At 34.0% G+C, this 21,961-nt stretch overlaps 1 protein-coding gene across 7 annotated transcripts in view; it reads left to right on the top strand.

Moving 5' to 3' along the window:
- The window catches only part of NAALADL2 (N-acetylated alpha-linked acidic dipeptidase like 2), a 1,339,397-nt gene that overhangs the window by 790,427 nt on the left and 527,009 nt on the right, over positions 1-21,961 (top strand). For all 7 annotated transcript variants that reach the window (XM_040480794.1, XM_040480792.1, XM_040480793.1 and 4 more), the window contains one exon: positions 4,908-5,027. In XM_040480794.1, the coding sequence (XP_040336728.1) occupies positions 4,908-5,027 (120 nt within the window). The remainder of the gene's footprint in view (positions 1-4,907; positions 5,028-21,961) is intronic.

Below are 21,961 nucleotides of genomic sequence, written 5' to 3' on the forward strand. Positions count from 1 at the left end.
TTAATTTTTTTCATCTTTTAGGTGGGTGTGCACATATTAGATTATAAAACATTTTGCAAATTTTTAAAATAATTACTGTGTGTCAAGACAATTAACTGCTCTGGTTGATCTTTGTTATTTCTGCCATAAAAATGTGGTCATCATGTCAATAAGCCTTACATTCAGCATATCCTTGTAGCAGATATTTTTTTCCAGCAAATTTATATATTACATGTAAAAAAAGTGATAAAAATGTATCTTTTACACCAAAGACCACAAAACTGTGTGTGTGTGTCTTAGTCTTAGTGCTGGATTCATTTGGGGTGTACTAGTTTAGCACACTAGCCGGTATCCCTTCTGATTGGCTAGGAGCTCATTTTAACTGATTAGTACTTGTGTTCTAGTTATTAAAGATTTTAAATAACTAAATATTATTTAAAAAGTTATTTAATATCAATCATTGTTTAACATTAAAATATTAAATACTTTATATAGTTTCCTACTTATGCCAACCCCTAATTGGTCTTGATCAGCTAGAAGACCATCTTGAGGAATTTGAGAAGGTGATGTCTGATCAGTGATGTCTGCCACAGGATCGGGAGGAAGCAGTATTGCCTTTCATGCTTCAGTTCAGTGTGGTTTTCATAAAGATGTGCATGATGGAAAGCCATTGAGTGGACTTGAAAAGGAAGTACTAATAAAATTCTAGGAATGTCTGAAATCTGAAGTCTTCATAAATATTAACATGATAACCCTTTTTGGAAAAGACAGAGGTAAACATGGAAGCACATTTTGATTTTACAAGTTTGTAATAGACATAAGCACTAATTTGAAGAGGATTCAAAGCTAGATTATGTAAGATGGTAGTAAATTTCTGAAGTAAAACTTGTATTTAGGTGAATAATACTTGTGATGATACTGTACCTTGTCAGTATGAGAACTGCTTGGGTTTACCATTTCTGACTCTGAGTAGGAAATTACTGTTTTAGTCAAAGCAGCAATGCTTTTCAAACATTCTGTACATTCAGAATCAATTAGAAAAGAGCTGAGAGGATACAGAGTGATTGATTTGGTTGAAAATGTCAAGTCTGAAAAGTTTCAAAGCATACATCATGTCATAAGCATGAATAATTTTTGCTACCTCAAGTTAGAAGAGAAACATGGCACTGGATTGTTCCCTAGTGTGGAGCACAGGCCACCTATAGGTGGATGGTCCCAGATATTTTTCTCTGACCTAGTTACTTTCCATGATTGTTCTGTTTATTTTATTTAGCTGACTATAGGACATGACAATTCTATTCATTGCTCTTAGTTATTCCCTTCTGTTGCTTCTGCTCAGGATATTTTCTCCATTTTTTTTTTTTTTTTGTGTGTGTGTGTAGAGCCGTAAAATCACCGATGTAACAGAATATCAATTTTTAATGCTTTGATTTTTGTTATTGCTAATCATCTGCTATGATTCCTTCTAATCACATATCTTACTACAAAATATAATCGTATTTTAATATTAGTATTTATTTTTAAACTGTGCCACTTATTCTCTTAGCTGCTTCTATATGGCCCATCCCCCCTGCTGTCATTTCAATACTATAATATTTTAATAAAGTATAAAATATTTGTTTTTGGTTTTTTGTTTTAGTTGTTGCTGCTTTTTTTTAATGTTTTTTTATTTTTGAGAGAGAGAGAGAGAGAGAGAGAGAGAGAGAGACAGAGCGGGGGAGGGGCTAGAGAGAGAGGGAGACACAGAATCCGAAGCAGGCTCCAGGCTCCAAGCTGTCACCATAGAGCCCGACGCGGGGCTCAGGCTTACGAACTGTGAGATCATGACCCGAGCTGAAGTCAGACGCTTAACCAACTGAGCCACCCAGTTTCCCCAGCTGTTGTTGCTGTTTTAAGTTCTTTGTTCTTAGTCAAAAATTAATGTATAGAATTTAAATAAAAATTAATGTGTAGACTTTTGTATATCTCTTCCTAGTTAAAAAATTTTAAAACAAAATGGAACTAGTTTCATTTTACTCTGTAACCTCTCCATTACCCCCTCCTATATGTCAGGGAAGTCCTCAGTGAAAAAAATTGGTGCACACGAATGAATAGTTCAACAAATACATAGATTCTGGCTCATTTGATATTTTCCAAAGGGATTAGTCAGATGTAACTAAATCCTTGGTATTTGGACATAAATTAAACACTGTACCCCAACCGGTTGAGTGGATGATTTTCTAGTGTGACAGAATACATACAATAAGAAAAGGTTCATTGTGGCAACAAGAATGTGTGGAAAGAAGTGGCTTGACATTTTGTCATATCATTGTATATTGATTTGTGTCTCAGAAAATTCTGTTGCTTTCTTGCAACTGTGATTTTTCAGTTTGCTTAAAGGTAAATAGGAAAGACTTTTAGAAAGGACCTGATTCAGAGGCATCTTTTGAAGGCAATAAATACATTTTTATTATCACCTGTTAAACCATGAGAACACTGATTTCTGTAATTATTGATTTTTAATGCATAAGTCAAAATAAATTGGCTCAAAGTGCATAAGCCAAAATAAATTGATATAATGATGCTGTGTTGAGGACTATTTTTGTCAAAAAAAGAAACAAAAGCCTCTTAATGTTAAAATGCTTGACTCTACTCATATGCTATTTAAAGAAAGATAATGAGGGGCGCCTGGGTGGCGCAGTCGGTTAAGCGTCCAACTTCAGCCAGGTCACGATCTCGCGGTCCGTGAGTTCGAGCCCCGTGTCAGGCTCTGGGCTGATGGCTCGGAGCCTGGAGCCTGCTTCCGATTCTGTGACTCCCTCTCTCTCTGCCCCTCCCCCCTTCATGCTCTGCCTCTCTCTGTCCCAAAAATAAATAAACGTTGAAAAAAAAATTAAAAAAAAAAATAAAGAAAAATAATGAAAGAGCTCTTTGATTAAAATTGCCATTATTGAGGCAAGCTTTCACTATTTTCCAATGATATAAAATGTCTTTTACAGAAGTGGTATTTTTGTAACTGTCACACCTTTCTGGTATGTATACAAACAAAAACTTCAAAGTCTAGCCTACACCCGCCCAGACCAGCATGCTTTTCCTCCAATCTCTACTAGATATGAAAAATATGTTCATTAATATAACCAAGAGAGGGATATCCCTATTTTAATATGGTATCAGTGAATCACACATAATTAGTAGGTAGCTTGAAATTTTGAAATGAATAATATGAATTCTCTCATTTTTCCAATGTGATTATTAACATTATGTGATCATTTATTTAATCAGGCTTTTAATAATAAATCAACAGTTATTTATATTATAATGGTATAAGCAAACTCAAAAATTGTATTAATAAGGCACTGATTTAATCACTTTGTATAGAAATAAAATTATAACCCAAAGCCATTCTGACAGAAGTGTTAACAACTTTATTTTCTTAGGAAATCCATTTGAAAATACAGCTTTACTTTTTAGAGATATTGTATGAACTGTAATCGTTTCAGTTTAAGACAGTTAACAGCGTACGGTGGACACCTGGATGAGGGCTGAGAAACGTGCATGATGGGCCCTTCGCTGAGGAAAAACAAAATCTTATCTATCTATCTATCTCTCTATCTATCTACATATATCTATCTACATATACCTATCTATCTACATATATATGCAGTCCAGTGATGTCCTCAAGAGAGTCAGGTTCAAAGTAGAGAAGGCACATTTACTTGGGCAACAGGGAAATACAGTTCATCAGGTAGGTAACATTTGAAATGGGCTGTAATGTGTCAGTAAAGCTTTGAAGGTGCAAATGAAAGGGCCAAGGGAATATTTCATGCCGGAAATGTTTCCTCTAACAGATCTGCTGGTATCTTGGTGGTATTCACATGTTCTTCTAAACACAGAATTGTTTCTTCACACGAGTGGTCTATGGAGGCCCTTTGCATAAAACTGGTAAAAGTAATTAGCTCCAGTTGAGAAGAGTGGGAATTTATAGGTCTGGATTCTCCCAACTCTGTTCTCATTGTTTGCCACCTTAATGCCTAATGTTAGCTCCTTAATGCCTCAGTGTATATATGCTGTAGTTTGAAACAGCACATTTCATATAATTTTATCACTGGAAAGCATAACAACTACTATTTTAATAATAAAAATTATTGAAACCAAACCGGAAAGGAATCATCTTGGCTCATAAGAAAATGTGTTTGACAGAACCCTCGGTGTGGTACTTTTCAAGGAGAAGGAAAGGGGCAGCTATGTTAGAGAATTCCATTAGAATCTTAGAAAGGTGTAAAATTTTAGCAGTAATTAAAGGGGATTCTTAAAAATAAGAAATATTGATATAGAATATAAGACAACTATATGGATGGGAATGGGAAATATGACTGAAATTGTAGTTTGGGATCATGTTCTAAAATCCTTGAATGCCAGACTGGCACATATGGTTGGTTGTACAGGTTGTATCTTGCATAACCCAAGGAGTTGTCATTCACAACTAAATATGTGCACCACCTGAACAGCTGTACGTGATGAGCTTTGTTTAGTTTGGAAAAGAATTGAAAACCTTTACATTGTTCTCAAGTCAAGGAATGGTGTAATTGTTGTTGAGCTTTAAAGAAATTAACCTTGTAGTATTTTGTAAAATGATTCAAATTTCAGAAACATAAATATACAATATACCAAACTTGGTCATCCGCTAGGGGAATGAATTGGGTTTGTAACTTATCTAGAAGGGAGAGGGCAAGGTTCAAATGACTCTAAAACTTTTTCTCAAGTTACCAGAAGAATTGTACCCTGACAGAAAAATAGAAAGATCATGTTGTGGTGATTAGGTCAAGGTAAGAATGGAAATAGTTCTCCTTTGACTATTTCAAATTATTGTGAATGATTTTGTCACACTAAATGGACAGTTTGCTAGAATTCTTCCTACAAGCCTTTTTTTGTCTTTTCTTCTCTTTCAGGCTGAAGTCATTGATGTGAGTTATGGAAATGCAGATGACTTAAAAAGGATACAAAAAATGAAAAATACAACGAATAAGATTGCACTCCTGAAATTAGGAAAATTGCCATTACTTTATAAGGTTGGTCCAATGGCTGTTGCTGGTGGGGTGAACATTTTATTTTGTTTTGTTGAAGTTACATGCCTCTGTGAGTGGAGAGAGAGACAGAGGCAGAGACAGAGAAAGAGGGAGAAGGAGAAGCACACAGAGTCAGAGAGTATCACAGGAAGATGACTTTCCAAAATAGAATATTTTAAATTAAAATCTTTAAGAAAAATAGTTGATGTCATTATTAATTACTTGAGACCGAAGATACTTTAAGCCAGGTATTGATGAGTTTGTGGGACCTTGATAAAATTGGCATACTCTTCACAATAATACTGATGTAGTAGAATGCTAAAATTGAGAGCCAGAGTGTCCTCTTCCTAGGACATATGTGAAACTATTATCAAAACTGACTAATTACTATGTGCTTTGTGTTAGACAAGTATCCAGAAGATTTATACTCCTTAATGATTGATTTTGTCAACTGTATAACTTCACAGTTACTGACTGTGCTCAAGAATTTAATTAAAATATAATATGCTAAGGAGAAATAGAATTTTGATTTATTTTATTTAAATAGAAGTTTATTAACACTTATCCAATAGATGCATTTACATAATTAAAGCAGCTCTATCTAAGTATCTCATAATGAACCACCACGATAGACAGCCACTACTGCTCATTCTTACTTCATTTCCCTTTTCTATTTAAAAAGAATGGTCAGTGTAGTTGTGGCACCGGCACTCTCTGGTTGTGAAGATATATTGGGTTTCTCTTCATAAAACCCTTAAAGATTTTTGCTTCCTAGAGCCAAAAAAGTTTCCAGAAATCTGTTTGTATACTCTGTAAGGAAACTAGAGAACAGGTGTGCTTCTTTGTCATTATCTTCTATGGATGCTCTTATACTTAAATCAATGCCTGATAGTAGATAATTGGCCAGATTTTAAAGTAGTCTTGAAAATACATTGTTTGATATATATGTGTGTGTGTGTGTGTGTGTGTGTGTGTGTGTGTGTGTGTGTGTGTATCAATGTGATATTAGTTTTTTTAGCAATGTATTTTGTCAATATGTATTAAGTGATTTAATCATATTTTGATCCAATGATTCTGGTTTAATCAATATATTATAAAGGGGAAAAAACAGACAATAAAGATCATCAATGATGTGGCAGATTTTAGAAATCTTATATATGTCCAGTTTAGTATTGAAAATGATGCTACATTTGTATAGCTGAATACTGTATAATTACAAGGTAAAGAAGAATTTTGAACAGCATGTGAGTATCCTCTAAACAAGTTATAGAGAGGACATTTATAATAATTATAATAATAATTATATTATTGTTACATCTAAAGATAGCATGTTAGTAATATGGGATAAATACTTTTCTAAGTGTTGTTGTTGTTTTTTAGTCTTCACAATAATCATGTTGTTGAGGTAGGGACTGTTATTATCTTCAATTTACAGGAGAGGTAACTGAGGTAGGAAAAGAATAAGCAACTGGCTCAAAGACAAACAGCTAGTTAGATGAAACAATAAGGATTTACATCCAAGCAGTTTCATGTCACATTATGAGTCTTTAATGTGTAAGTAAGTGTATGTGTGTTGTTAGAGTACTTTGGTAGATAGATATAGTTAACTAGCTAATCAAATGATAATATATATATGAGTGGGTGTTTCAACGTGACCTACCCAACACCAATGTGTCAAAGGAAAACATTAAAACCATGTCAGTCTATTGTTGAACCTCTTACATCTGTGGTATAAAAGGTTTGGAGGATGGTGGGGAAAGAAGATTTTATGAATAGAAATTTTGGAGAAATTTAAGTTCCATTGCAAGCCTAGTGATGAAGGATTCAATGGAATCATGTGGAGGGCTTAATGTGTGTCCTCTGCAATATGGGGAACATGGTAGACTGGTGGCTGACTCACCTGAGAAACCTGTAAGTAAGAGATGAGTTTGACGCTCAGCATCTAATAAATGAGCAGGAAAGGAGTGTCTGTGTTGGGATTGGCCTGTGTCTCCAGACCTTGGAGCAGAAAAATATATGTCTTTATATATTTATGCAATATCAATATCTATCTCTATCTATAGATAGATATAGTTATATATACATGCATATATTTGCCTGGGACCTAGAAACGGTGTCTATTATTGGCTCTTTAAAAAATAAATCAAAGTAGCTTCCTGTGTAGTCCATCTGGTCTGGAGAACGTGCTGATGTTTATAGCAACTCTTGAAAACGTAGAATAGAGCAGTAGAGAGGTAACAGAAATTCATATTGACCTAAAAACTACCCAAAGAGCAAAACTAATCTGAATTGGTATATTTTCTAATAAATAGAATAGTATAAGGAATTACGTATTTTTGTTAAGCTACTTGACTTTAGCCTGGTCAAATCTGAAGTTCTCTGGTCTGGGCTAGACTAGCAGGAGTGGATTATTTTCTCCTGGCCAAGAAATGTTTTGCCTGCCCACACCCCCCCAACCCCCCGTGTTCTGATGTACCTTCTTTTGACCCAAAAAGGCTCACAGCTATCCAGTGTTATTTACTCCAGTCTGTAGGGACCAATTATATAAATTGGGTTAATGGAATTATGGATGATTTCTACTTCTTTATATTTTCCCATTGTTAGTAATATGGGCTAGATATTTTTCTAAGCTTTTTAAGTGTACTATCACATTAATCTTCATAATAATCATATTATTGAAGCAGAGACTCTTATTACCTTCAATTTATAGATAAGTATCATTAGTGCATGAGGAAAGAAAGAATACAGAGTAACTCCTTCCTCAACAACAGACCTGAGCTGGCAGAGGGCAAGAAGATGAAATTTTAAATCAAGGGTGGAGTTTTGATCATGATGTGAGACTATGTATTCTAATTATTTAAGACAAGTGACTCAAACTGATTATAAGACTTTTTAAATTACCAATTATCAGAAGAAGTCTTCATCTAGCTGTCTGGGGATCTTCTCTAGGTATGTTTTGAGTGGGCAATAGGAAACAGAGTAGCATTGCCTCTGGTATATAAATCCTGCTTGTTCAATATACCAGTGATCTATATGACTAAAATGCTGTTTGTGGTAGGGGCCAATTATATGAATTGAATTGGTGAAATTATGGATGATTTCTACTTCTTCATATTTTCCTCAATTTCTAAATGTTCTATAGTGATTGTGTATATATTGTATAAGCAAAACAAGCAAAAAAAGCCTTTAAAAATTCAAGTTAGATAAGGCATTCACAAACTTTCCTAAGTATTTGTAGGCCAAATATTCAAAATCCTCACCAGTAGATTATGAGTTAACACAGAGCAAGGTTTCTTTGTATTTGACTTCTCCAGAGAATATTTACATTATGAAACCATTGGCCATATCTACAAAGTAGTGAATTAGTGGTTTATCTAGAATGGGACACAATTATTAAGAGCCTGGTATATTTCCCCTGATCATTTTCCTTATAGGCCCATGAGTAGATTTAACAAGAGATCTATGCAGAATCCCCCTCAAGACAGAACCTTACCACAAACTTAGCATTATCTTCCAGGCAGAAGACAGGGCATCCTTTCTTTAACTTTTTAAATTCCACTCTAGCCATCTCTGTTTTCTGTGGATTATCCCAGATATCTGAGGGAATCATTGATAGTACATTAATATACAGTCATCTAGTAAAGCAAAAGTAAGCATTGATTAGATAAAGTTGTGCAGCATGGTAACAGCTGAGCTTGCTTAACTGGTCCATCAAATATATTCTGGGACTGAAAGTGGAAAGTGTGTTAATACAGTAATACAGCTGGGCTGAAAAAGGCAGAGAACCACTTGACTGTTTTGTGTATCACTACTGCTAATCATGATTCCAAATAAGCATCTGGACTGGTTACATGCAGCAGAATGAGTGAAGAGAAAAGTTAATCTGTTCTTACTTGTGTAGTAGTTACTAAATCAAGTTCAATAATAAATATAGGAGGGATTCTCTGCATCTGAGATAGAGCAAAAAGGGAACTTAATTGTGATGTTATCTCCCAAAAAATGAGTAGAAAAAGAATCAGTGGCCAAGGAGATCTTATTAGTTTTATCATAAATACTATGTATGTGTTGATTTAGCCTCCTTGAAGGGTTTGATGAGAAAATCCCTATACAGTGTAGCAGAAAGTATGAAATGCAAATAGCTTTTAGATATATGCCTTGACATCCATATTTTATTACTGCAGGGAAGAGCAAACCCAGTTCTCCAGGTCTAGCCTGTGCTAGTTCCCTTAAGCTTAAACCTTAGAGAAAAGGCATTAGGTTTACTTTAGTTTTGTATTTTAGCAGTTTATTTTATAGGAAAGTGCTTTACTTCTTTAAGCTTTAAGACAGAATATTATTTTATATGTCATAATGGATTCACTTAGATTTCTCTCAGAGACAATCTGAAACATAGTAAAGCCCATCTGAAGACCCTCACATATTCCCAAATTGCTGAATAGCACTCTAGTATGAAATTTATTTTATAAATGCAATAAAAGCATTTGGCTTTCTTTTTAGGGCCATTTTCACAAAAGCAATAATAAATTACTGTATACTGCATGACAACTAGAAATTGTATAAATCTTGCTGGAACATGGAGGCCGGGCCATTGTCTAGGTCTACACCAGGTATCAGCCTCCTGTCTTATAGGAGTCAAATGTGTATGCAGTGAAATTACAGATAAATACATATACTTATGCCTTTTTTGCATGGTGAAATTACACATAAAAATCCACAAATGCCATTGCAGTTTTTTATAAATGGAGTAGCATACACCACATTTCTAGTACTCACTGTTACACAGTATAATATCTGTTTTTAGGGGCTCGTAGGTTGCTCAGGCTGCTAAGCAACGGACTCTTGGTTTAGGCTCAGGTCATGATCTCATGATTGTGAGATGGAGCCCCGTGTCGGGCTACACACTGAGCTGTGGAGCCTGTTTGGGATTCCCTCTCTCCCTCTCTCCCTGCCCCCTTCCCCCTGCTCTCTCTCTTTCTCTTTCTATCTCAAAAATAAATAAACGCCAGGAGTGCCTGGGCGGCTCAGTGGGTTAAACATATGATTCTGGGTTTCAGCTTAGGTCATGATCTCTGTTTGTTAGATCGAGTTCCATGTTGGGCTCTGTGCTTGCAGTGCTGAGCTTGCTTGGGATTCTGTCCATCCCTCTCTGCCCCTCCCTAGGTTGCACACACATGTGCATGTGTGTGCGGGTGCATGTATGTGTACTCTCTCTCTCTCAAAATAAATAAACTTAAATAAATAAACACATACATAAATAAATAAACAAACTTTAAAAAAAGTCTCTTAAAAAAGATATCTGTTGTTAAATTTTCCTTGTTTACATTTTTATCCTTATCAGAGTTTTAACGATTCAGGAATCCAAATGATTTTGTAATTTCCTACAAATGAATCATTTTCCTTTCTATTCATCCGATAAGATTTATATTTTAATATCAATTGTGCATTGTTTGGCCAAGTGTGAAACTTGACCAACTACCACTTAAGTTCCTAAGGCATCTTTACACAGACAGGTAGGCCCCTCAGAAGAGCCTGGAGGGAAATGAGAGGTAGGAAACAACTGTCAGGTGTTTATACTTTTGAGTAGAATGTTTCCCACAGATTAGGAATGAGGAGCATTATTTAAAGAAAAGTGAGCTTCATACTGTTTACTTACCCTACAAAATAATCAAATTTAAATTGTTGAGTTGGAGATTTAGAAAAATCTATAGATATTAGTGATTTACCAATCAATATTCAACAAATGGACAATTGGATGATCAATAAGAAATCTTCTAGTTTAGGTAAAGTAAATTCTGAGAAACACTATAGTTGAAAATAACTTCACATGAAGTATACGAATGCTTTTCAGATTTGCTGAACTATACTTTGTTCCATTTATTCCAGTATCCTTTTCTTTCTGATGACATTAATTCAATCCCTATGATAACTACATTTAAAAAGAATTCTTTTTCTTCTACTTAATAATTAACAGCATTTACTTCAAGTGGTAGAAGTTTGAGTTGGTAAACCTAAAATTTAATTTATTTCCTAAAATTGAAATATGCATTTAATTAATAGCATCTAAAATATGTGTTGCCTAGTACAATAATATAACAATGTAAAAGGATTCAATAGTTTCCAGAGATAAAATATTCATGGTATATCTTGTGTGCGTGTGGTGCACATCGGTACAATCTTTTGTGTGATGTGGCAATAAGGCTGGAAAAATAGGAAAAAAGAGAAAACCCCCTTTTATTTTTAATTTTTTTAAATGTGTATTTATTTTTGAAAGAGAAAGAGACAGCATGAGCAGGAGAGGGGCAGAGACAGAGAGGGAGACACAGAATCCAAAACAGGCTCCAAGCTCTGAGCTCTCAGCACAGAGCCCAACGCGGGGCTCGAACTCACAAACTGGGAGGTCATGACCTGAGCTGAAGTTGGACACTTAACTGACTGAGCCACCCAGGTGCCCCAAAAAAACCCTCCTTCATTGAATTTTAATGCATTATAATTTTTTCTGGCATTAATGATCCTAGCAGATCTATTTATGTGGCACTATATGAATATTTCAGATGAAAAAATATTTAAATCAGCATTGTTGCATGGTGTTTTTGGTGTAGTTTTGTATATGGAAGCAAACCTGCTTTTTTCTTAAGATAATTTTTGAAAATATTTTAAGAAAATAAAAGCAAACACTATCTTGATACTTACAAAGGGTATACTTGCTCACTGACTGATTTAATGAGGCACTTCAACCCAGTTCTCAGAAGTAAGTACAAAAGAACAGTGCTGCATATTTTGTGATTATAAGACCCCAGAGCTGCTCTGTTGAGCACAGAAAACATGGTCAGGACTAGAACACAAAATCAGAAAACAATGGTTTAATGCATTTAAAAGCTAAATCTACTGGGTTTTTTTGTTTTTGTTTTTGTTTTTTTAAGCAGAACGCTTTCCATTTTCCACTGATTGATTTTAGTTATTTTTCTAAATAACTTAGACTAAATATTACCGTATCTACAAAAGTTAAGTAGTTTTTGTTGAAATATAACTTCAATCATAAGTTATAATGAAAAAACTTCGGAGTGTGTCATTATTCTGCCATTTAGCAATCAGACGTTAAGAAAGCGAGTTTAAAACAAGAATAACTGGGCCGCTTGGGAGGCTCAGTCAGTTAAGCATCTGACTTTGGCTCAGGTCATGATCTCATGGTTCACGAGTTTGAGCCCCATGTCGGGCTCTGTGCTGACAGCTCAGAGCCTGGACCCTACTTTGGATTCTGTCTCCCCCTCTCACTGCCCCTCCCCTGCTAGTGCTCAGTCTCTCTCTGTCTCTCTCAAAAATAAATAACATTAAGAAAATAAAAAAAAAATAAATAAAAGAAGAATAATTAATCGAATGCTTCAGATCCCAATATTCTAATTCCTAATATTAAAGCATTTTTAGTGGCTTAAAACCAAATGAGTGTGGACACCTGGGTGGCTCAGTCGGTTAAATGTCCTGACTCTTGATTTTGGCTCAGGTCATGATCTTATGGTTCCTGGGATGGAGCCCAGCAGTTGCAGTAGGCCTCTGCACTGAGAGCAGGGAGCCTGCTTAGGATTCTCTGTCTCCTGGCTCTCTGCCCCTCCTCACCTCATGCTTTCTCACTGTCACTCTCAAAATAAATAAACATTAAAAAAAAATAACTAAATGAAGGTATATCTACAAATCTTCAAAGTCTATAGTGAATGAATCCCAAAATTTAGAAATCATGTCTGTATTTTACCTATGTGATAATATAATTTAATTAAATTTACTGATCATTTGAATATTAAAAAATCGTAACAAGTGACATCATGTATTAGATTTTTGCGTATATCTTGTTATATGGTCAACAGAAATAATACCCATGTATTCACGCACGTTTGGCACCACAAGGTAGAAAGCATGTTGTTTCTTGTAAGTAAAGGTTATGGCATAAATTAAGAAAAGCAAGAAATAAAGAATGGGAAAAACAGAAGTCATGGACAAGGAGGGAGCGAGGGAAAAATCAAGGAAAAAAACAACTGATTTCTTCTAGTTCATTCCCTAAAGTTACGCATGTTTCAGAAATACTTTCTTTATATATAACGTATTACTCAAAAATCTGCAAGAGTAAGCTTTAGATATATTTTAACTTTTGGCAATTATTTGGACTCACCAATATAGATGTCTATTATGGCAATAACATGACTTTGTGGTAATCCTGAGCTACTTTTTAAACATTCCAGTTTTTCCCTCTCCTCCTGTGTATGGTTGACAACTTTTTTTTCTCCTGCTAGAGATAGGTGTCCTTCTCTTTCCTATCTGCCCTATTCGCTCCATGTTCAATAGGCAAATCATTTTATTTGTTTTTTTTTTTTACAATTTAAATGTTTATTTATTTTTGAGAGAGAGTGTGAGCCAGGGAGAGGTAGACAGAGGGGGGCCAGCGGATCCAAAGCAGGCTCCGTGCTGACAGCAGACAGGCTGATGTGGGGATTGAAATGAGAAACAGCAAGATCACGACCTGATGACCTGAACAGAAGTCAGATGCTCAACCGACTGAACCATCCGGACACCCCAGTAACTTGTTTTAAATCGTGAAACACAGCATGACAGGATGCAAGGATGGTGGAAACAGGCTCAAGTCCTAGAGCTCTTCTTGATGGTTATGTGACTTTAGGATATTATCTAACACCTCTGAAGTCTTGGAGGTTTTGTTTGTTTTTCTCTTTCTTTCTTTTCTAAAAAACCTTTACAGTTGTGATAAAAATAATCCCAACTCTTAAGCTGTGTGAGCATCAGATTTGAAAATGCATTATAATTCTTAATAAATATTACTTATTTTTATTAAGCCCTTAAAATCCAAATGAGATTCTGATGAGTAGGGACATGAATTCAGTCATGGGAAAATGGCAGCTGTCTCAAACTTGCAGATTTGAACTGAAGATAATAATATACTTATTGGATAAATCAGTTAGAGAAATATTATCTCTCAAGATTGAGCTTTTGCATTATTTAGCAATAAGAATTATCTAGATACCATGGGGCATAATTTGAATCTCAAACACAAAACTTAAACTTGCCTCTTTAATGTTTTTGTGTGGAATAAGACAGATACAAATAAGTGGAGAAATGAATGTTAAAATAAATATAAAGTGACTGTTAAGGATGAATATAAACAATGACCTAACAGGATAGTACATACTTTCAATTTTTACATTGTTCAGTGTTCATTTTTATGCACAAACTTTTTTTGAGGTGATAGAATTGCATAAAATGAGAATAATATTTTGGTAATTAAAATTATATTTACAGAGAAGTAGCATAAACATGTACAAAGTTTAAATTTATTATGAATTTAATCATATCTGGCTCCAAAAACTTAATGAAATTGCATAAGTCATAAGGTTATTGTAGAAATTAATTGAAATAATGCATGAAATATTCAACACAATGTCTAGAACATACTAAGCACAATTTGAAAGTAAGCTAATATTTTGTTTAATCACACCAAAATATTTTACCATGTACTGCATTTTCGATTTGTGTTCCATTTCCTTAATGGTCACTATTCCGTGCAGTCAAACGTCTAGGATCTGGTGTGTGTGGGTGGCTCAGTTGGTTAAACATCCGACTCTTGATCTCAGTTCAGGTCTTGATCTCAGAGTTGTGAGTTCAAGTCCCACGTTATTCACTAAATCATATAATCCCTGCTTTGTTAGTTCTAAGTAAGGCTCAGTACTTCAGTAGCGAGTTTGGATTATTTTAGGAATTATTATGATGTTGAAGAGTTTCTTACATATTTGAATTTAGACTATCCTGCAGCTGACGTTGACCTTGAGATTTTGACACAGTTCTTTTCATTTCTGTGTTGAAATTTCATATAGGGTGTTAACAAAATTAAAGAATTAAAAAGTAAATAAATCCTTGGCTCTAAACTTAACAAAGTTTTTAAAAAGCCACTTTTTAAAAAAGTCTAATTATTAATTACTGTCTATTTGGCTCTTATCTCTCCTCTTTCTCTCCATCTCTCTCTCTTTCTCTTAATAAAAATAAATTAATTATTATCTTGCTGAGGAACCCATTGCTAAAGAATCCTAGGCAGCAGCTTGGATATTACTCATTTGCTGTTGCTCTAATATATGTGGAGACAGAGTTAAATTACTTCTAGGAGAGAAATATCATTGAAAAAATTATATTTGTTTGGCAAAAAAAATACCTCTCCCTAAAATTTATGTAATTAAAATTACAGCTACACAATGTATTGTAGCTGGTTTTGAATTCAATAGACTTCCTGTTTTTATAACAAATTAACCTTTAATAAGCTATAAAACCTTAACCCAGCTTTGCAAGCTTAAATTATTCTCACTTGAACTTTGAAAATAATATACAGTCAATAAAATATTATTTTAATAAGTAATTATTAACATAGAAGTTAATTTATTACTCTCATAAATATTCATTAAATTGCTTTTTAACTGAAAATATATATTTACTGTGTTTATGCAAAAGCTGTTGGGAAGGTTTTATAGCCCAATATATATTATAGTTAAAAATAAAGCTTTTGTGGTTTTAATAATGTGCAGTTTGAAAAAAAGCCTTTCTATTACAGATAAAATGAAAGTTATTTTTATTTACTAGAGTTGGATTTCCAAATTTTACTCAGGCTTTATGTAATTTTTTTTGTATAATTTCTCTTGTATTGCATTTTAGATTACACCTAGTAATCTCATTTAGTATAATAAATTTCTTATGAATTCTCTTTTTTTAAGTTTATTTATTTATTGAGAGAAAGAGAGAAAGAGAGACAGAGACACAGAGAGAGAGAGAGAGAGAGAGAGAGAGCACACACACAAGCAGAGGAGGGGCAGAGGGAGACGGAAGGAGAGAATCCCAAGCAGGCTCCACAATGTCAGCTGGGACAAACTGTGAGATCATGACCTGAGCCAAAATCAAGAGTTGGACACTTAACTGACTGAGCCATCCAGGTGCCCCATGAATTTTCTTAAATTAATAATAAGTGCATTATTTGAATATTATAGTCATCCAACAACTAAATTTTTTAATGCTCTTACAACACTAATAGTTCATTCATTTTGGAATAATTCTAAAATTTAACAAGTTTATATTGGAAATTTAGAAAAATTTAGAGTCTCTATAATCCCAGAAATATATGCAGTATAGTAGAAGAGTTCAATTTGGACTAGTATTCATAACTGAGCAAGGGCTATCAGGAGATTCTTCCACAAGATCATGTTCATTCTTAAATTTTCAATTATAGTGTTTTTTGTTTTTATCTAAATCTATTAGGTTATTAAAATTACTATCCTTACCTATCAGGCCTGTTTTGTTATAAGCAAAGAAATTATTTACATCAAACTTCTTTTATGATTCTCACACTAAGAATTTTTCAAGCAATCTTAGGATAAAATTCCATCATATATAAAATCAGTCACTGAAATGCAACAGAATCCCTTACAGTTGTAACTTGCTATGCTTACTTGACATCCAGTATCCAAATTAATGATTGTTCTAATACAATTTATTTGCCTTTAAATAGTAATATATCTATAACTGAACAATATTACAACTTGGTGATGGCATTATGGATATTAAAACATCTGTGATAATATCTAAAATTTAATTTCAGTTCTGCTAAGAAAAGAACAGTGTTAACACTTTTCTTCACCTTATATTTTGAGTGGCATCAAACTCAGTTTTGTAAATTTTGCAAGCTGAAGGATTCCTTAAGAAAGAACTAGTAAAAAATAAATTTATAATATCTGGAGTTTAAAATGGGAATTGGCTTTTCTCCCAAGTTACTATGGTATTACAAGTAGACAAGCATTTTTGTACCTATTTCACATCCTTTATTACTGAGTGTTATGTGACTCTGTAGGAAATTATCTAAACCTTTCACACATGTTCCTGGATTAAATTTTTGTTTTTAATTTTGAATAGTAAACAAATGAAGCAAATCAGCCCACTTTGGCTTCCTACGTTATTATATGTACTGACATATTCTGTATGTTTATTATTTATAGTCCTTATTTCAACATGTTTTGATGTGAGTCTGGTTGGGTCAGAAGATTTATTGATGGGATCACAAAAAATAATTTAATTTATGAAATTTCAAAATTATCTAAATATTCTGGATTCTTTATTGTCTAACCTTGTTAGCAAAGCTAAATGACAGAGTGTTTTATGCTAAATTGGAAATACAGATGTCTGAGCCAAATAGAGTAATCTGTTGGAAATAATGAAGTGAAACATGGCTATAAATGGTATTTTTTATGTGATGATTAGCAAACATGTATACAAATAGTTTTCTTGGGATTTTACAAAATACCTAGTATGACTTACTAAATATTAGAGTTTTTTCTTTTATTTTGCTTAGCTTTATCATTTGTGTGTTTTAATCACAAAATAGGTAGAATCTATTTATTTATAGATTTATAAATAATCTATTTATATATATATTTATATACATGTATATATATATATTTTTAATGCTTATTTATTTTTGAGAGAGAGAGAGAGAGAGTGTGTGTGTGTGTGTGTGCACAAGAGCCAGGAAGGGGCAGAGAGAGAATCCCAAGCAGGCTCCATGCTGTCGGGGCAGAGGCCAATGCGGGGCTTGGACTCACAAACCGTGGTGGCTTGAACTCACAAACTGTGAGATCGTAAGCTGAGCCGGAATCAAGAGTCAGATGCTTAATGGACTAGGCCACCCAGGTACCCCAATACAATCTGTTTTAAAAATAAGATCACATATGGATCTGGCAACTAATAAGCCAAGAAATAATTTTGTTTCTCAATTAATTTGAACTTGCTTAAAATTCTGATTGATTAGAAAGTGCAATTCTAAAGCCCTTTGCCCTGTAACTGGGAAACTCATGTATGCAGATGGCACTTTACAAATGGGCAGAATATGAGACCATGTTCATGTAATTTGAGAGGTTTGAGGAAGGCCTCTTTAGCATAAATTATATCAGTTAAATGCTAGAAATTAAAAGTTACTATTTCATATACTTAATGAGTAATTTGTTAAGATATTACTATACATAATTTATAAATATTTTATTGAAAGGTAATTGATATCAGTTTAACACTAATTTCATACCCTTAGCATAGGCAAAAGGGTAGGAATACTGTATCTGGGGTAATGGGGCTAGTGTAGAAGAGGTGGCTAAAGACAGATTTGAATTCTTCCCTATTTTGGCCTTAGTGGTGTTTATATCAGTTGTTTGTTTGCTACTTCTAATAAATTTCCTAACTCACATTCCATGACCAGAGTATAGAATCTGTTAAATTATATAGGTTTGAGTCACTATCCTGCCACTGAATTGCTATGAGTCAGTCTATTATCCCTTAACATCTTTAAGACTTAATTTTCTTCCTTGTGAAATCAGTATCTTAGTGTTGTCTTTATATCACCTGGCCTTTAGTAAATGTTCCATAAATGCCCATTATTGTTGTTGTGTTGTAACTGTGATAAAGCAACAATTCCTGTTTTCACTGGAGATTCTTAAAATGTATCTATCTGAATGATATCCCTTGTGACTGTAATTTTCAGATACATTATTTCATGTGAACACTCCAAATCTTTACAAAATAACTGTGATGTGTAGGAATGGTCACTGCTTTACAGTAACAAAGTCTTTGAAAATTTGAGGCTTACCTGATGCCACGCATGATATTATCCAGGAAAGCTAGGGCAGTGTGGGCTACCCCAAACCCTGTGTGCTATCTGATCCCCATAGCTCATTAAATTATCTGTATTAATGGAAGAACCTTTAAGATGCCTGCTTTCAGTTATTAGCACCACCGTGGCTTCAATCATGGTTCTTTACAGCTAAAAAAGATGTTTTAGATTAGTTGCAAATGGTTCAGAATGAGAAAGATACGAAAGATAAGGCAAATGTGGGGAAAATGATTAACATCTGGAGAAATCAAGTGATTAGTATGTAAGTATTAGTCGTGGTCTATTTCATTTCTATGGAAATCTTAAAAAAATTCAGAATAAAAAGCTGGGAGGGGGTGAGGGCAGACTTAGCCAGGATTCTCAACAAGTGCCTGAAAATGCATCTGTTCTAGCTTTAATTTAGCTTCTTCCTCCTCCAATGAGAGCAGATTGAGTGATTACAGACATGCTTGCCATTTGGACAAGATTTCCCATTTATGTGGAGAGTCTTTCAGTTTCTGCCCTTTGTCAACCAGGCATACTAATCAGATGATTCAATTTACCAGGTTAGCTGTCCCAAATCTGACTTGATTTAAGGGGTAAAAAATATCACTTGATATTCTCCCTGCAAAGTATGGTAAAAATCAACCAGTGGGTTGGATATGGTCATTACAGTTAAATCATTCTTCATCCACATTGACTGAATTTTGATATTTTTATCAGATTACTGACAGCCAGGAAGACATAGCCTTAGGCACCTAAACAAAAGAAACCTGAACGTGAATTGGTGTTGAATATATTCCCAACTAGAGTGCCTGGTGAAATCATAGGGCACTTGCATATCTGAGCTCATTTATTAATAGAGAAGAGTTCTCATTAACTTCTTCGGAAAACTGTTGCCATTAAATCTTATTTTGAATGAGAAGAATTTGTAACTTGAAAATGTTTATGAATTTTTCATAAGAATCGTCTTAGGGTGCATGCTTGTATGTGATAGCCTGGCAAAGATTGACAGATATGTGGAATATTGTAATGACTTGATGGATGCATATGGAATGTTCAATGGAAAAGTGAGAAGTGCCTGCTGGGCAGGTGGGAACATCTTCCAGTATTGTATGGATTTTTGTTGGCTGTTAAGGAAATCCTCACAGAAACTAACAGTTTCTAATTAAGAAGTTGAAAATGACAGGATTGTTTTATTGTACTAACTAGGCCTATAAGATATATTTTTGGAGGAAGAATCAGTGATGTATTTTTTTGTTTCTTTTAATTTAAACATATTTTATAAATATGTATCTGAGTTTTTATCTTAATGAGTAGGCATGCAGTTTTTTTGTTTGTTTGTTTGTTTTTTCAGATGACGATCCTATGTAATTACATTCTCTTACTGCTTTGATGTCACAGAATCCCAGAGAAATTTCAGTTACAGGGGTCTATGAATAGTTTGTCTCAAGAATGCCAAAGACCAGAAGATATCAGGAAAATAACATTGAAAACAAACACAAATTTAGTTAATCTTAGCTAGAGAAAGATATGAAAAAAATAGAAAAATAACCTGCTTCAAGCATTGTTAATTAGTAGAGTATCAGGTTCAGTTGGAATTGCTCTATTTTAAAATGGATAGAAGAAATTGAGGAATGGATTCAAAATGATTGGTGGATCAGGAAAATGTGATGAATTATTTAATTGGGAGTATATTTAATCTAAAGAAAAGAAGACTGAGGAGAAAGTTAAAATGAGTTCAAACATAGGAAGGAGTTTCATGTGTTATAAAATTAGGAGTTATTCTAATCTTTGTCAAGGTTAAAGCTATAAAATATGGTCTTAGGGTCACCTGTGTGGTTAAGCATTCAACTTCAGCTCAGGTCATGATCTCACAGTTTTGTGGGTTCAAGCCCCGGATTGGGCTCTGTGCTGTCAGCCCAGAGCCTGGAGCCTGCTTCAGATTCTGTGTCTCCCTCTCTCTGCCCCTCCTTCACTCATGCGTACGGTCTCTCTCTCTCTCTCTCTCTCTCTCTCTCTCTCTCAAAAATAAACATTAAAATAAATAAAATAAAATAAAATAAAAGTCTTAACTTGTAGCAAAATATATTCAGGTTACACATAAATAACTTTACAAAATAAGGCTGATTAAATACTAGAAAAGCCTTTCAAAGATGGTTGCCTCCAAACTTCTAGAATATTTAGAATATCTAATGTTTTATATAGCATTTCTTGATAAGTATGCATGGGCACTTATTTATTATAATCTTTGACAATCCACTGAAAAGTATGAAGTTTATTAGTATATGTTGGATACTAGCTATCTACCTTTCCTTTTACTCTTGGCCCTTGGTTAGAAAACTTTTAAACAAAAGATAAGAAGACATAGAATATTACTACACATTGGTTGTGATCTAAGAAACCAAGAAATCTGCCCTTTCTGGAAGCAAATGCCTCAACATTTATGAAATCATTTCATTCATTCTAGTAAAAGATAAGATGTCGGAATTTTTATTCAATTTATGGAAGATTTTTAAAACTCTGTACCAGGAATGCATCAGTTTCACACGGGTCTTTATTTTTAAAAATCAAAGGACCATTTTTATATGTTTTGTTAAGAAAATGTATTTATCCATTTTCAATCAAATTATGTGAAGTAGTAATCTTTAGTATAAAGAGAGAGTTGTGTAGGTGGATGGATTATCTTCCTTTATGAAGTTGACTAGTGTGTATGCAGCACTGGCTATAAATTCCCCATTTGGACTGTGTTGGTTGGTACAGAAAGAATGCCACCACTCTGCACACTATAATCTCAGCATGCTCTGCAGAGACCATTTCAGTCTGGACCAGACATGATTTTTTTCTTTACTTTTTCTGCTTAAAGTCATTAATAACTTTAAAAATTGATCCTATTTATGATAACAGTCAGTTACTTTGATGATTTTACAATTCTGACTGTCTGAAAGGGACAGCCTAATAATGCATTCCTATCCAGATTCCCAGAATAGACTCTAAAATGAAGAACATTTAATCCCAGTCACCATGGCCCTGTCCAGCTTATGTATATCACATAGAAGATGGAAGGCCATATTGTTTGAAATGTGCTGCTGATGCTTTATGTTATCATTCCAGTCTCAAGGAATCTTTGTGACAGAGCTAAGATTAATTAGCTTACTGGATCTGATTACTGTAGACCCTGATTTCTGTTAATAGCCATGTTTATCATCTTAATGTCAAATTTGCTTCTAGCAATTTACTTGATCACATAAATGTATGATGCATTGAACCT

Source organism: Herpailurus yagouaroundi, unplaced genomic scaffold (genome assembly GCF_014898765.1).
Source record: "Herpailurus yagouaroundi ecotype Mexico unplaced genomic scaffold, PumYag 159, whole genome shotgun sequence".
Lineage (NCBI taxonomy): Eukaryota > Metazoa > Chordata > Mammalia > Carnivora > Felidae > Herpailurus > Herpailurus yagouaroundi.